At 44.1% G+C, this 12,062-nt stretch overlaps 1 protein-coding gene across 1 annotated transcript in view; it reads right to left on the reverse strand.

Moving 5' to 3' along the window:
• The window catches only part of BRINP1 (BMP/retinoic acid inducible neural specific 1), a 113,671-nt gene extending 104,741 nt beyond the window's left edge, over positions 1-8,930 (reverse strand). Inside the window, exon 1 of the mRNA XM_048512839.1 lies at positions 8,663-8,930. Coding sequence (XP_048368796.1) covers positions 8,663-8,880 — 218 coding nt within the window. The 5' untranslated portion in view covers positions 8,881-8,930. The remainder of the gene's footprint in view (positions 1-8,662) is intronic.
• Positions 8,931-12,062: the final 3,132 nt, after the last annotated feature.

A 12,062-nucleotide genomic window follows, 5' to 3' on the forward strand; every position in this document is an offset into this window, starting at 1 on the left:
CGCCTAAATCCCTTTCCTGGTCTGTGACTGATAGCACTGACCCCTGTAGCGTGTATGTGAAGTTTGGATTTTTTGCCCCTATGTGCATCACTTTACATTTTGCTACATTGAACTGCATTTGCCATTTCTGAGCCCACTCACCTAATTTATCAAGGTCCGCTTGGAGCTCTTCGCAATCCTTTGTGGTTCTCACCACCCTACATAATTTGGTATCATCTGCAAACTTGGCCACCACGCTACCCACCCCTACTTCCAGGTCATTTATGAATAGGTTAAAGAGCACTGGTCCCAAAACGGATCCTTGGGGGACACCACTCCCGACATCTCTCCATTGTGAGAACTTCCCATTTACACCCACTCTTTGTTTCCTGTTTCTCAACAGGAACACCATTTCAGCAGTGGCGTGGCTAATGGGGATGCAAGGGGAGCACATTTAAGCACATTTTTGAAAAGTGGTGGCTGACTGGCTTTTCAAAAAACCCTCCCTACTTCCAGCCCAAGTCCCACCCCTGGGCCAGACTCTTCCTTCCCCAGGCTCTGGCCTGTGCTGCTACTGGTATGTGTCATGCCACCTTTTTTATGTGCTCCCTCCACCTAACTTTAGAACCTGTCTATGCCCCTGCACTTCAGGGTCTGTATCCAGAAGTGCCAGTTCCCCTTACCCCGAAAAACAACCAGGAGTTGCCAGCACACATCCAGCAACCCTAAAAAGATATTCAGAATCCATTCTGTGTTCATCAAAGCGAAACAAATATAGAAACACTTATACAGGTTATAACAGTGAATCATGAACTCGACAAAAGCCACCCACGACCACAATAAGTACCCTTTGTCCTATTTTTCAATGAAGAATCTCTCTCTGATTTTGCTATTTGTGTAATGCCCAGCATTGAACAAGTCAGGAATAAAACAGAAGAGATTTTATACCGAGTCAACATTCAGTCCATGCCAAACCAGCTCATCATATTGCTGCCCCTTTTCCATTTTTAGGCTTAGAGAAAGATGCCAGGTTAAGAAAGGAAGTTTTGAAACATTTATTATGTTTACTTAGGAAAATTATATGTTGCCTCTGTATAGTCTTCCTTCAGTCAGTTTAGAAACAATAATATTAATACCATTAAATATAAAAATCAAACAGCATCAATATAAAACCAAAGTGTTAAAAAAACACAGCTTAAAATAATAATCCTAATCAGGATTCAAACCACAGACCATAAAACATCTTAAAGATAAAACTCCTTAGTTAAAAGCCTGGGGGAAAATACCAGAATATTTTAACTTGGTTTCAACAGTACACGTAAGATACACTAATGTCTACACCACAACATTTTCCGCATGGTCCAAATATCCTGGGATGGGGCACTGATTTATCCTGGTTTGTGCAAGATTTCCACACAGTTCCCGGTCCTAAATTGGGGGCGCCTTGCGCAATTTCCCTTATCCCAGGGTTTTTAAAAATTTCCAAGTTGGCAGTTCTTTTTACATATCCTGTGCTGATCCTGCTGCCATCCAAACACCATGGCAGCTGGGCCAGTTTATTTTTTCTGCCTCCCCTTCTGACGTCAAGTTCTCTCTCGCTGACCTTTGCCGCCTGCTCTTCCCGACACGTCCCCTCAAGCACGTTTATTTTTACCGCCTCACCACCTGATCTCTGCACACCAGCAGGCCACCCCCCTGGCCTCCTCTTCATATGTCACGTTCTCTCCTGCCAACCGTTGCAGCCCTTCCTGAAATGTCTCCCCAAGCATGTTTATTTTTCCTGCCTCGCTGCCTGATCTCCCCACACCAGCAGGCCACCTCTCTGGCCTCCTCTTCTTACATCACATTCTTCTCTCCCGCCAATCGTTGCAGCTCTTCCCAACATGTACCCCCTCCCCCCGCACGTTTCCCACTCATGGCACTGACATTCCTCCTCAGTTAATGGGGAATGCAGGTCCAAAATTTCCCCATTCCCCTCTTTGTGTATACTGTGTGCTCAAGAGGCTGTGCTTGGGAACCGCACTCGTGCAAAAGAAATGTGCATATTTCATCCTGGTCTTAAGTCGATTTCTACATGGAAATGCCCAGCCATGCGAAGGGAGGAGCCAGGATAACAATGATCCAGAATTTATGATCCCAGTTGTACCCCAGGGTAATTATGCCATGTGGAAAACACCCACATTGTATAAATGAGGTACCATGGTAGAAAATCTCCTGTAATGTATGAAAGTGCCTTATACTGAATCAGGCTATTGGGCTATCTAGCTCAATATTATCTACTATAGCAGTGGTGGCGAACCTATGGCTCTCCAGATGTTCATGGACTACAATTCCCATCAGCCCCTGCCAGCATGGCCAATTGGCCATGCTGGTAGGGGCTGGTGGGAATTGCAGTCCATGAACATCTGGAGTGCCATAGGTTCGCCACCACTGTACTATAGGGTCTCCAGCCAAGCACCTTGTGGGAGCTTTGGGAAGGGATTATGTTTATTGGCATTGGACTAAAGTTGCAATATCATTTCTGGTGTGAAGTGACTCCCTGATCACTCTAGGATTCCACAAGAAGTCTATGGGTTTACCACTGAATCCTAGAACGTGGAATCTTAGAACATTGCCTTAGTGCAATGATGCTAAACCAAAGAAGAGCCGGGGTTTCATGCTCACCCATATACTTCTGTATTATCCCTACCAAAGTGCAAATGGCTTATTAGGTTCTATTTAAAGGTTCTATTCAATCCCAAACAAAGATGGGTCCTCACTAGAGCTAGGTGTAACTCTTTCCCCTGAGCCTGTCTGCAAGGGTGCTTTACGAGGACCCCTGTACAAGCCCGGGTTTGCTCTCATTGCACCAATAATCCCGAGACGATGCTGCACATTTTATTTGACTGTCCTAAAAAGAAATCCACTGTAAGCACAGCAAGTGCATATATCTTAATGTGACAAAACTGTTTTCTGATATTAATAAACGTCTGCTATTTCATCACAAAATATCTAATTTTTTTTTGTCAATGTGCCTTGAAATGGCAAATTTGTACTGTGAAATAAGCAATTTCAGACCATGAAAAATCTCATTTTAAAAAAGTTATGACTAAACCAACCCTAACAGTTACTCATCAGCCTTTTATTAGAGGCGAGGGGAAAAAAAAACCCTTCCCCAAATTGGGTTTGTAAATGTTTGCTCCATGTAAGGTTAAAAGGTCACGGTACATCTGTTCAAGTTATAATTTTGCAGGAAATGTTGCATTACCTTCCATATCGGTGAACAGCCACAGCAATATCCTCATCATGTACTTAACATGCACCAATTCCCGTGGTTGCAGCTGGCCCGTGCAAGACCAATGCAGTGGTGAGTGACCCCCCCAATTTCGAAAGACTCTCCACATAAATATTTGGCAGACTTCTTGGTACTAAGCTTCTGACACCAGCTAAAGATGTGTTTTCTTTCTGTTGACTACATGGGGGATTTTTTTAAAGTTGCACCTCCCTAAACTTTGATGTCTTTAAACCTGTACGTTCCTTTTAAAACAGTGGTTCTCAACCTTTATTTATTTATTTTATTTATTGTTTAGTTTTGTATACCGCCCTATCCCTGAAGGGCTCTGGGCGGTGTACAACAAAATTAAATCATAATACAACTAAACACAATCAAAACTAAACAATTAAACTTCAATACAAATAAATTACTAAACCCTTTTTAAAAACAGCGGTTAATACAGATTTAAAATCAAATTCAAGATTCAAAGGCGCCCAGCAAAACCCATTTTTAAAACCCTCCCCAAAGGGGAAGACTGCTGGCTCCATCAATAAAAAGATATAGACAGAGGCGAGAACAGAGGGGGCACCATTCAACCTTCCTAATGTTGTGACCCTTTAATACAGTTCCTCATGTTGTGGTGACCCCCAACCCTAACATTTATCCATTTTACAGATGGAGAACAGTGATGCAGAGAGTCTTAGGCAACCCCTGTGAAAGGGTCGTTCGACCCCCCAGGTTGAGAATATTTTGTTTTAAAATATGTATGTATGTATTTGTTTTAAATTACATATGGAAGAAGAAAAACACTCTTGAAGGTTTAGAAGCCAAAACCACCACTTATCAGGGAGCCAAGCGGCAAATATAACTGGCATGGTTTTCAACACTGGTAAGATACATTTTCTGAATGATGTGCCCATCAGCAACCTAAATGTGGTATTCCATACCAACCCAAGCTTCGTACCAATTCAGAGTTGGAATGACAGTGTGCCAGAGTTCTCAAAGAAATCTCTCAAAAGCTGAAAGGAAAAGATTTCACCAAAGGCTAGGTGGCCAGGTGTTGGTGAAAGACCTGGTGAACGTATTCACAGGGACAATCCTAAGGCCACCTCAAGGTCTTGCTATAGTCTCTGAAGAGACCGCATGTATATACGGGACCGGAAAGTACCTGAGAGTGTGTTAGTGTAATTGGCAAAGTCAAGAGAGGGTTTAGAGAAACCCCAGAGCTTGCTCCGTCCCAGCCCAGTGTGAAACCATGAGGAGTTAAAGGTGGGTGGTATAGGAACTTCAGGACTGTGTAGAAAGGTTTACCCAGAAGGAATTAAAGGAATGTGTTAAACTGAAACTGCCATTTATGTGAAACAGCTAAAGAAAGTACTAAGATCTGAATGCAACATCTAAGGCAGATTTCTCTGTCCCATTAAAGTGAGAAAAAGCCTGTAAATAAATTCTAGTCTGGTTTTACTGTTAAGAAGCCTCTTAGAGATCAATTTTCTCTCAAAAGGTGGCAGCATACATTTCCTGACAGGATTGGCCAAAAGAGCTTGTGTGTGTATGTGAGTGTGGCGTGCCTGGGCTGTCAGCAGCTATCAGCTGTGCCCTCAGCCCTCCCTCATGTAGTACTGGAGCAGCAGTGGCGTAGGAGGTTAAGAGCTTGTGTATCTAATCTGGAGGAACCGGGTTTGATTCCCAGCTCTGCCGCTGGAGGCTTATCTGGTGAATTCAGATTAGCTTGTACACTCCCACACATGCCAGCTGGGTGACCTTGGGCTAGTCACAGCTTCTTGGAGCTCTCTCAGCCCCACCCACCTCACAGGGTGTTTGTTGTGAGGGGGGGAAGGGCAAGGAGATTGTAAGCCCCTTTGAGTCTCCTGCAGGAGAGAAAGGGGGGATATAAATCCAAACTCTTCTTCTTCTTCTTCTGTGTGTTACACTGAGCATCTTGAATAGCCCAGTTTGGCTGAGTTTATCAGGGCATGGGAGCTAAACATGGTTGGCCATGGTCAGTACTTGGATGGGGGACAACCAACAAAGACGGTGGTTGCTATGCAGAGAAAGGTAGCAGCAAACATCCTCTGCTCATCGCTTGCCAAGAACACCAATGGATGGCGTGTCCATGAACTGGGTTGCCACTTCATGGCACATTCTTCTTCTCCTAGTTAATCTGAATTGTTGAAAAACTATTTCAACAAACACAGCATTCGGTGAAATGCTGAGCCAGAAGACTCCCAATCCACCAGACTTCTCCAGGGAAATTTAATTGGGACAGAAGCTTATGCTGCACTGTGTCATGTTTCAAGTTTACAGCCCATCAAGTCACAGCTGGGTGGATCCCAAATGACCATCTGTTGTGAGGCTTTAAGCATAGCTAATTCATCAGTGAGTTGGGCAGATACAACAATCTTATTCTTTACAGGCAGGTCACTGTTAGCTTCCTAAAGAAAAAAACAACACGGGCAGTAGAAGAAGAAAAGTTTGGATTATGCCCAATTTTCTCAAACATAAGGAATCTCAAAGAGGCTTCCCTTCCTGTCTTCACAAAAGACACTTGTGAGGTAGATGGGGCTGAGAGAATTCAGAGAGAACTGTGACTAGCTCAAGGTCATTCAGTTGGCTTCATGTACAGGAGTGGGAAAACAAACCTGATTCACCAGACTAGTCCACCACTGCTAACCACTACAGCACTCTGGAAATAGTATGAAGTTTAGGGTGATTCAGGGCCTTTCCCCACTTACCTTAAGCCCCGCGCTACTGTCCTCAAGTAGCACGGGGTCCCCCATCACCCCCCATGACAGGGGCGGCGACAGCGCAGCCACCCTGATGCTGCCGCTGTCGCGCCCCCTCAGCGTGCGGCATCCCTGGCGCTCTTGTAAAGGGCGCCTCTTGATGACCCCGCGCAGAGTGCAGAGCGCGGGGTTGTGGGGATGCCCGGGCGCACGCCAGGGATGCTGCATGCTGAGAGCAGCGCGCGGCATAGGGGGGATCGTGGAGAGTGGGGAAAGGCCCTCACATTCCCCCTTGGTTGAAACGTACACCAGGTACAAACATGTCTTCTGAAGATAACCTTCTAATGCCAGCCTTGTACCAAAATCAAGACGTATAGTTTCCCCATGAGAACATTTTAAGAAGTAGAAAGGTTGAGCATCTTTTGTACTTTTATCATCTTCCACTAAAACATGCTCAAAGGGGGGTTGAATGATATGCTTGATGACTAAATCTGGCCATCGGTATATCCTCTGGCCCCTATTTACCAAGGACAATTCATATTTTCTAGTCTCTATCCCTGTCTTGGCACCCTCTGTTGAACCACAGACCTACAGCTATGATTCATGCTTAGTGACCTTTTTTTGCTATCAGATTAGCAGCTGCAAAGCATTTTGCTATTACCTGTTGTATATTTTTTAAGCTCATATTTATTTATTTTGCTTTTGGAGAGACTTTGCCTGTGTGGCGCAGGGGACACAGAAACATTGGAATATGTTCTAATTCACTGCCCTTTTTACAAACAGATTCATGTTAAATTTATTTTGCCCTTGTTTAAAAAGTTCCCAGGCTGTTCAGACTCAGGTTTCTGCTTGCACCACTACGTTTTGCCCGCCTGTGTATAAAATTCATCATAATCTACTTGGCTGAGTTAAGGTCAGCAATTTACTGAGTTTTATCATAGTCCTATATTGTAAACATTTTGTTTCCTGATTTACGGTTGTTCGTGTATTTAGAATATTAGTATTATCAAATGTTGTTTAATATCACAGCTGCCAGTTCATTACCACTGGCCTCTCATTACCCTTTGAGCCCCATACAGAGACCTAGAATGTTGTAATGTATTGATGCAGTATTTGTGTGGATCTCAGCAGGACTGCTTTTGAATCCGATCGATGTTGATTTTGTCGATTTGAAGATGTTTCAAGTGCAGCTCTAGTGTTTTCAAAATGGCACTCAGGGTGCCAATTACCACTGGGACGACCTCAGCTGGTTTGTGCCATAGTTGCTGAATCTTGATTTTCAAATCAGGCATTGTTATATCGACGATGGTCACTTTCTTGTCCTCAATCACTGGGATGTCCAGTGTATTACCTGCCAACACTTTGTCCATTTAGATTCGTAACACACTGGACATCACAGTGATTGAGAACAAGAAAGTGACCATCATTGACGTATCATCATTGTTATTTATTTCTGGCCCTTTACAATATTCATTTTCTTAATGTAACTTTTATTGGTTGTTGTAGGGGATATTTCTTTTTTTTAGTTTGTCTTGTCATTGACTATATTCATAAATGATGGGGATAATATTTATTTTATCAAGTTTTTTCTTCTTTTTACATGATTTTTTACACCGTCTGCCTTACCCTTTTGTGAAAACCAGGTTTACCAATTTGATATAAAAATAATCACAGACCCTGTTTTTGCCTTTGAGGATGCCACTATTTTTAAGTTAGTGCATGCACAAGAGAGCATAAGCCTCCTTTCTACCTGCCCAGCTGCAATCACTCCAAATACATATTTCATCTCTCATTTACTAAACTAGTTAGAGTCCTGCTGTCCCCAAAATTATCAAAGCAGCTTGTCAAATTAATAACAGACAACATAAATAATCAACATTTAAAGTACAGAAGACCAAAAACTGGCAACTGTTCAACTACTGGAAGCTCATCAATCCAAAATAAGGAGTTCCAAACCAAGGAGCCAACCAACAGCACATGAAAGTAAGGTCTTTGCCTGACATCCAATGGTCAACATTGAGGGCACCAGGTGAGCTAACAGGAAGCCCCAGGAAGAGATGACTGAACTGTTTTCATTCCATTTCTCTATTGTTCCAGAATCTAACTCTGTCTTGTATTCTGCTCCCCTTTAAGTTTGGTTTGATTTCTACACTTTCTGTTGAAATCGCTGCATGCAGAGTTTGATGCCGTTTTCAGTTTCTTCCATTCACTTGCCCCTATTCCATCTCAGATGAACAAATGCACACATTAATAAAACATTTACCCCCCCCCCAAAAAAAGAAAAAAAAAGTAATCTTCTCTGATCATATACACACAAACACATCATGATTTATTTTTGGGGTGTGCTTTTTCTGATGTGTACAGGTGCTCATCAAAGGAATCAAATAAGTTACAATACTCTGTACAAAATTTTGAAATTAAAAAAAAAACCAATAGATCATTCCTAGGGAACAATCATAAGTAAGTCCACTCAGAATCCTACTACAATTCACTCAGTGGGGCAACTCCAGAATCCAGAGAGAAATGTGGATAAAGAAAATTACAGAAACATCTCTAGGTATCCATGGACATTGGACCAATTTATGGTCACTGCCAACCTGCTTTGATTCATAGGCCTCCAGCTGAACAGCTCAGCTTGAATGGCTAAATACAGCTGCAAAGTAGCTACTTAGAAACAAAATAGAAAAAAAGACACACAGCATACCTGTATATTTTATATCGGGTTGTAAATCCTTGACGATGTCTTTCCACAAAGGATAAGTAGCTCCGTGAATGGTGGAAGGGCCCCCTGTCTGAAATAAGCCAATCAAATTCCTTGGAGACATGTTGGTTGGTAACAGCTGCTTCCTGGTGGGAGGGCTGTCCTGTGATGTGGTCCCATATAAAGAGGAAGTAGAGGTACTCAACGACCCTCCAGTTCATGCTTTTCTGCCTGCCTTTTTCCTCTCATTCTTGCTCCATTCTGTGGAGTCCTGTGGGTGGGAAAAGAAGGGGAGGGAAAGAATGGAGAAAGGGGAAGGAAACAGAGAAACAGAGGGGTTAAGGGTTAAAAAAAACTAATTGCAAAAAAAGATTAAATTTCATAAAGAAAAGCCTTGCTGGATCACATCCAAGGTCTTTCTCATCCAATAGGAGAAACGAATGTGGTGTGGGTGGTGAGAATGTTGGATTAGGATCTGGGGTCTAATCCCCACTACCATCTTAGCCAGGTTTCAGAACACAAACTAACCAGGTTTGAGGGACGACCTCCCCGGTCGAATTCCCACTACTGTCTTAGCCAGGTTTCAGAACAGCAGGCACGACCGCCAAACCTGGTTAGTTTTGGCCTGTTCCTGAAACCCTGTGCCAGAGACGGCAGTCGAGGGAGTTCATTCCGAGGAGACTTCCGAGTTCGAATCCCCACTTGTGCTATGGAAGCTCACTGGGTGATCTTAGGCCAGTCCTACACGCTGTCACTCTCAGCTACCTCACACAGTTGTTGTTATAGGATAAAATGGAAGGAGAGAGGACTGTGTCATAGGCAGGGGCGGAGCGAAGGTTTTTTTTTTAATCTAGTGAATTTTTGATCTTCAGGTACTTAATCCTTGTTATAGGGCAGTGGTGGCGAACCTTTGGCACTCCAGATGTTATGGACCACAATTCCCATCAGCCCCTTCCAGCATGGCCAATTGGCCATGCTGGATCTCTAGAACTGATATGAATCTAACTATCTGGAAATCTCTTGTTATGGGGCAGTGGTGGCGAACCTTTGGCACTCCAGTGTTATGGATACAATTCCCATCAGCCCTTCCAGCAGTGGCCATGCTGGAAGGAGCTGATGGAATATCGAATCAGCATCTGGTCTCTGCTCCCTCATGTTATAGGGTTAAGTTTGGTTCCCCCCTTTTTTTCTGGTTTGTGAATTTTCCGGATGGAAACAGGAATGCCTTTGTAATGTTCTTCTCTGCTAATGGTATTCAGTACCCTTTCTTGAGCTGGGGATGATACCAGACTCAGACACAGCTTCTTTTATGCTTTACCCTCATTGGGGATGAAATTCAGGCCATCTCTTTTCTAGTCACATTAACAAAATATGACAGAAACATCACTGTCAAAACCAACATGTATTTTGACATCAATTCCCCATAAATGTGGTAAAATAGAGATATAAGTGCTAGGGAAACAGCAGGTAATCAAGCCAAAGAAATGAACAGAAATGCACAATTTGCCAAAATGAAAAAAGTGAGACAAAAATGGCTGAACAGACAGAGGGGAGTCATTGGAGCATAATTCCAACACCCTAAACTACATTACTGGGAATGTCTGACCTATTTGCCAGGAAAGGAAAGGCAGGTACCATTCTTTCGTTGGCAAAATGATAATGAGGTAGGATCCTTTTGGGGTTAAGCTAAGGTGACCAGATGGTCACCTTTGTGAACCGGGACAGGGGTAGGTGGCCGTGCATGCGCATGCGCAGCCACAGGAGCGCACTGCCTTCTGGGGCTTGCCGAAACGACAAGCCCCAGAAGGCAGTGAGCTCCTGCGGCCGCGCGCGTGGGAGACTGCCGCACTGCCTTGCGCCCCAGAAGGTAGTGCGGCAGTCTCCCAAAAATCGGGACAATTTAAATAACCCCCGGAACGCGGGACAAATAGTTTGAAGGCGGGACAGTCCCGCCAAAAGCGGGACGTCTGGTCAGCTTAGGTTAAGCACCCACTAAGATGCCTCAATTAATGATGTAGTATTTCTCCCTGGTGTGGCTATTTCCTTCAGCAATGGAATCAGCCATGCTTCTAATCCTTCAGCTGGCTCCCTTTCTTGCAAAGGGCTAAAAGCCAAAAACCCCAGTTTCTTGGCCTCCTGCGATACATGGAATGCAGCCAGTCCCTCATCAAAATGGTATAACAGAAGAGAGAGTAAGAGAACCCAAAATGGAAGCTTGGTAACAACAGGCAAACCCCAGGGACAAGCACTGTTTTTGTATCATAGTACTCTGATTTTGAAATTCGCACATCGGTTTGTCAGCCTCCAGATGAGGCCTAGAGATCTCCCAGATTTACAATTGACCTCCAGACTACAGGAATCAATTCTCATGGATAAAATGACTGGTCTGGATGCTAGACTCCATGACTTTATACTCTACTGAGGGCTCCCGCCTCCCCAAATCCTCCACTGCCCAGGCTCTGCCCCAGACCAAGAGATGGCGACTTTACGCCCATCCCATAGATACTGATCTGTCATAACAATATTGAAAGTGATTCAGAATCTGGACTTTGGTCCAGCAAGAGTTTTGTTCATTTTTTCAGTTCTTTTTGCCCCACTTGTCTTCCCAATGGGGACTCACAGCGGCTTACCACATCTATATTTCCTCCCTCTAGGGTTGCCAGGTCACTCCCAGCCATCAGAAGGGAATGGGAGAGTAGGGTTGCCAGGTTCAGACTGAGAAACTCCTTGATTGTGGGATTGGAGCCTGTGCATGGCAGAGACCTCAGTGGGGTACAGCACCACAGAGTGCAACCTCCAAAGCTGATAGCTGTAATCTGTAGAAGAGCTGTAATTCCAGGGGATCTTCAGGTCCCACCTGCAGGCTGGCATCTCTATCTCCTTTCATATTTATCCTTACAACCATCTTGTTAGGTAGGGCGGAGAGAGTGACTGGCTGACGATCACCCAGGAGTTCCCATGGCAGAGTGGGCTCCCACATCCCAACCCTTTAACCACTATACAACATTGTCTCTCAATCATGATCTGGGCATGAGGGTAGTCAAGAGAAAAATGTGCGAGTAGAGCAGATGACCCATAAATGGAAAAGGGTAAAACGAGGATCTACATGGATCCTTCTGAATGCATGAGTTTTGAATTGAAATGAAACGAAACAACCATGAAACTATAAAGCATGTCCTACTCTACAGGCAGCACCGAAACAATCACACATCACATGCTCCCTGGCACATCAGTGGCGCAAAAACATGTTTGAAAAACGGATCCTCGAGGATGACCATGATTTCTGCACTGGTTTGGGGGTGACTTGGTGCAGAAATCATGGTCATCCTCGAGGATCCCTGTTTTTCAAACATGTTTTTGCGCCACTGATGCGCCAGGGAGCATGTGATGCATGATTGTTTCG

The sequence above is a fragment of the Sphaerodactylus townsendi genome, linkage group LG12 (genome assembly GCF_021028975.2).
Source record: "Sphaerodactylus townsendi isolate TG3544 linkage group LG12, MPM_Stown_v2.3, whole genome shotgun sequence".
Classification (NCBI taxonomy): domain Eukaryota; kingdom Metazoa; phylum Chordata; class Lepidosauria; order Squamata; family Sphaerodactylidae; genus Sphaerodactylus; species Sphaerodactylus townsendi.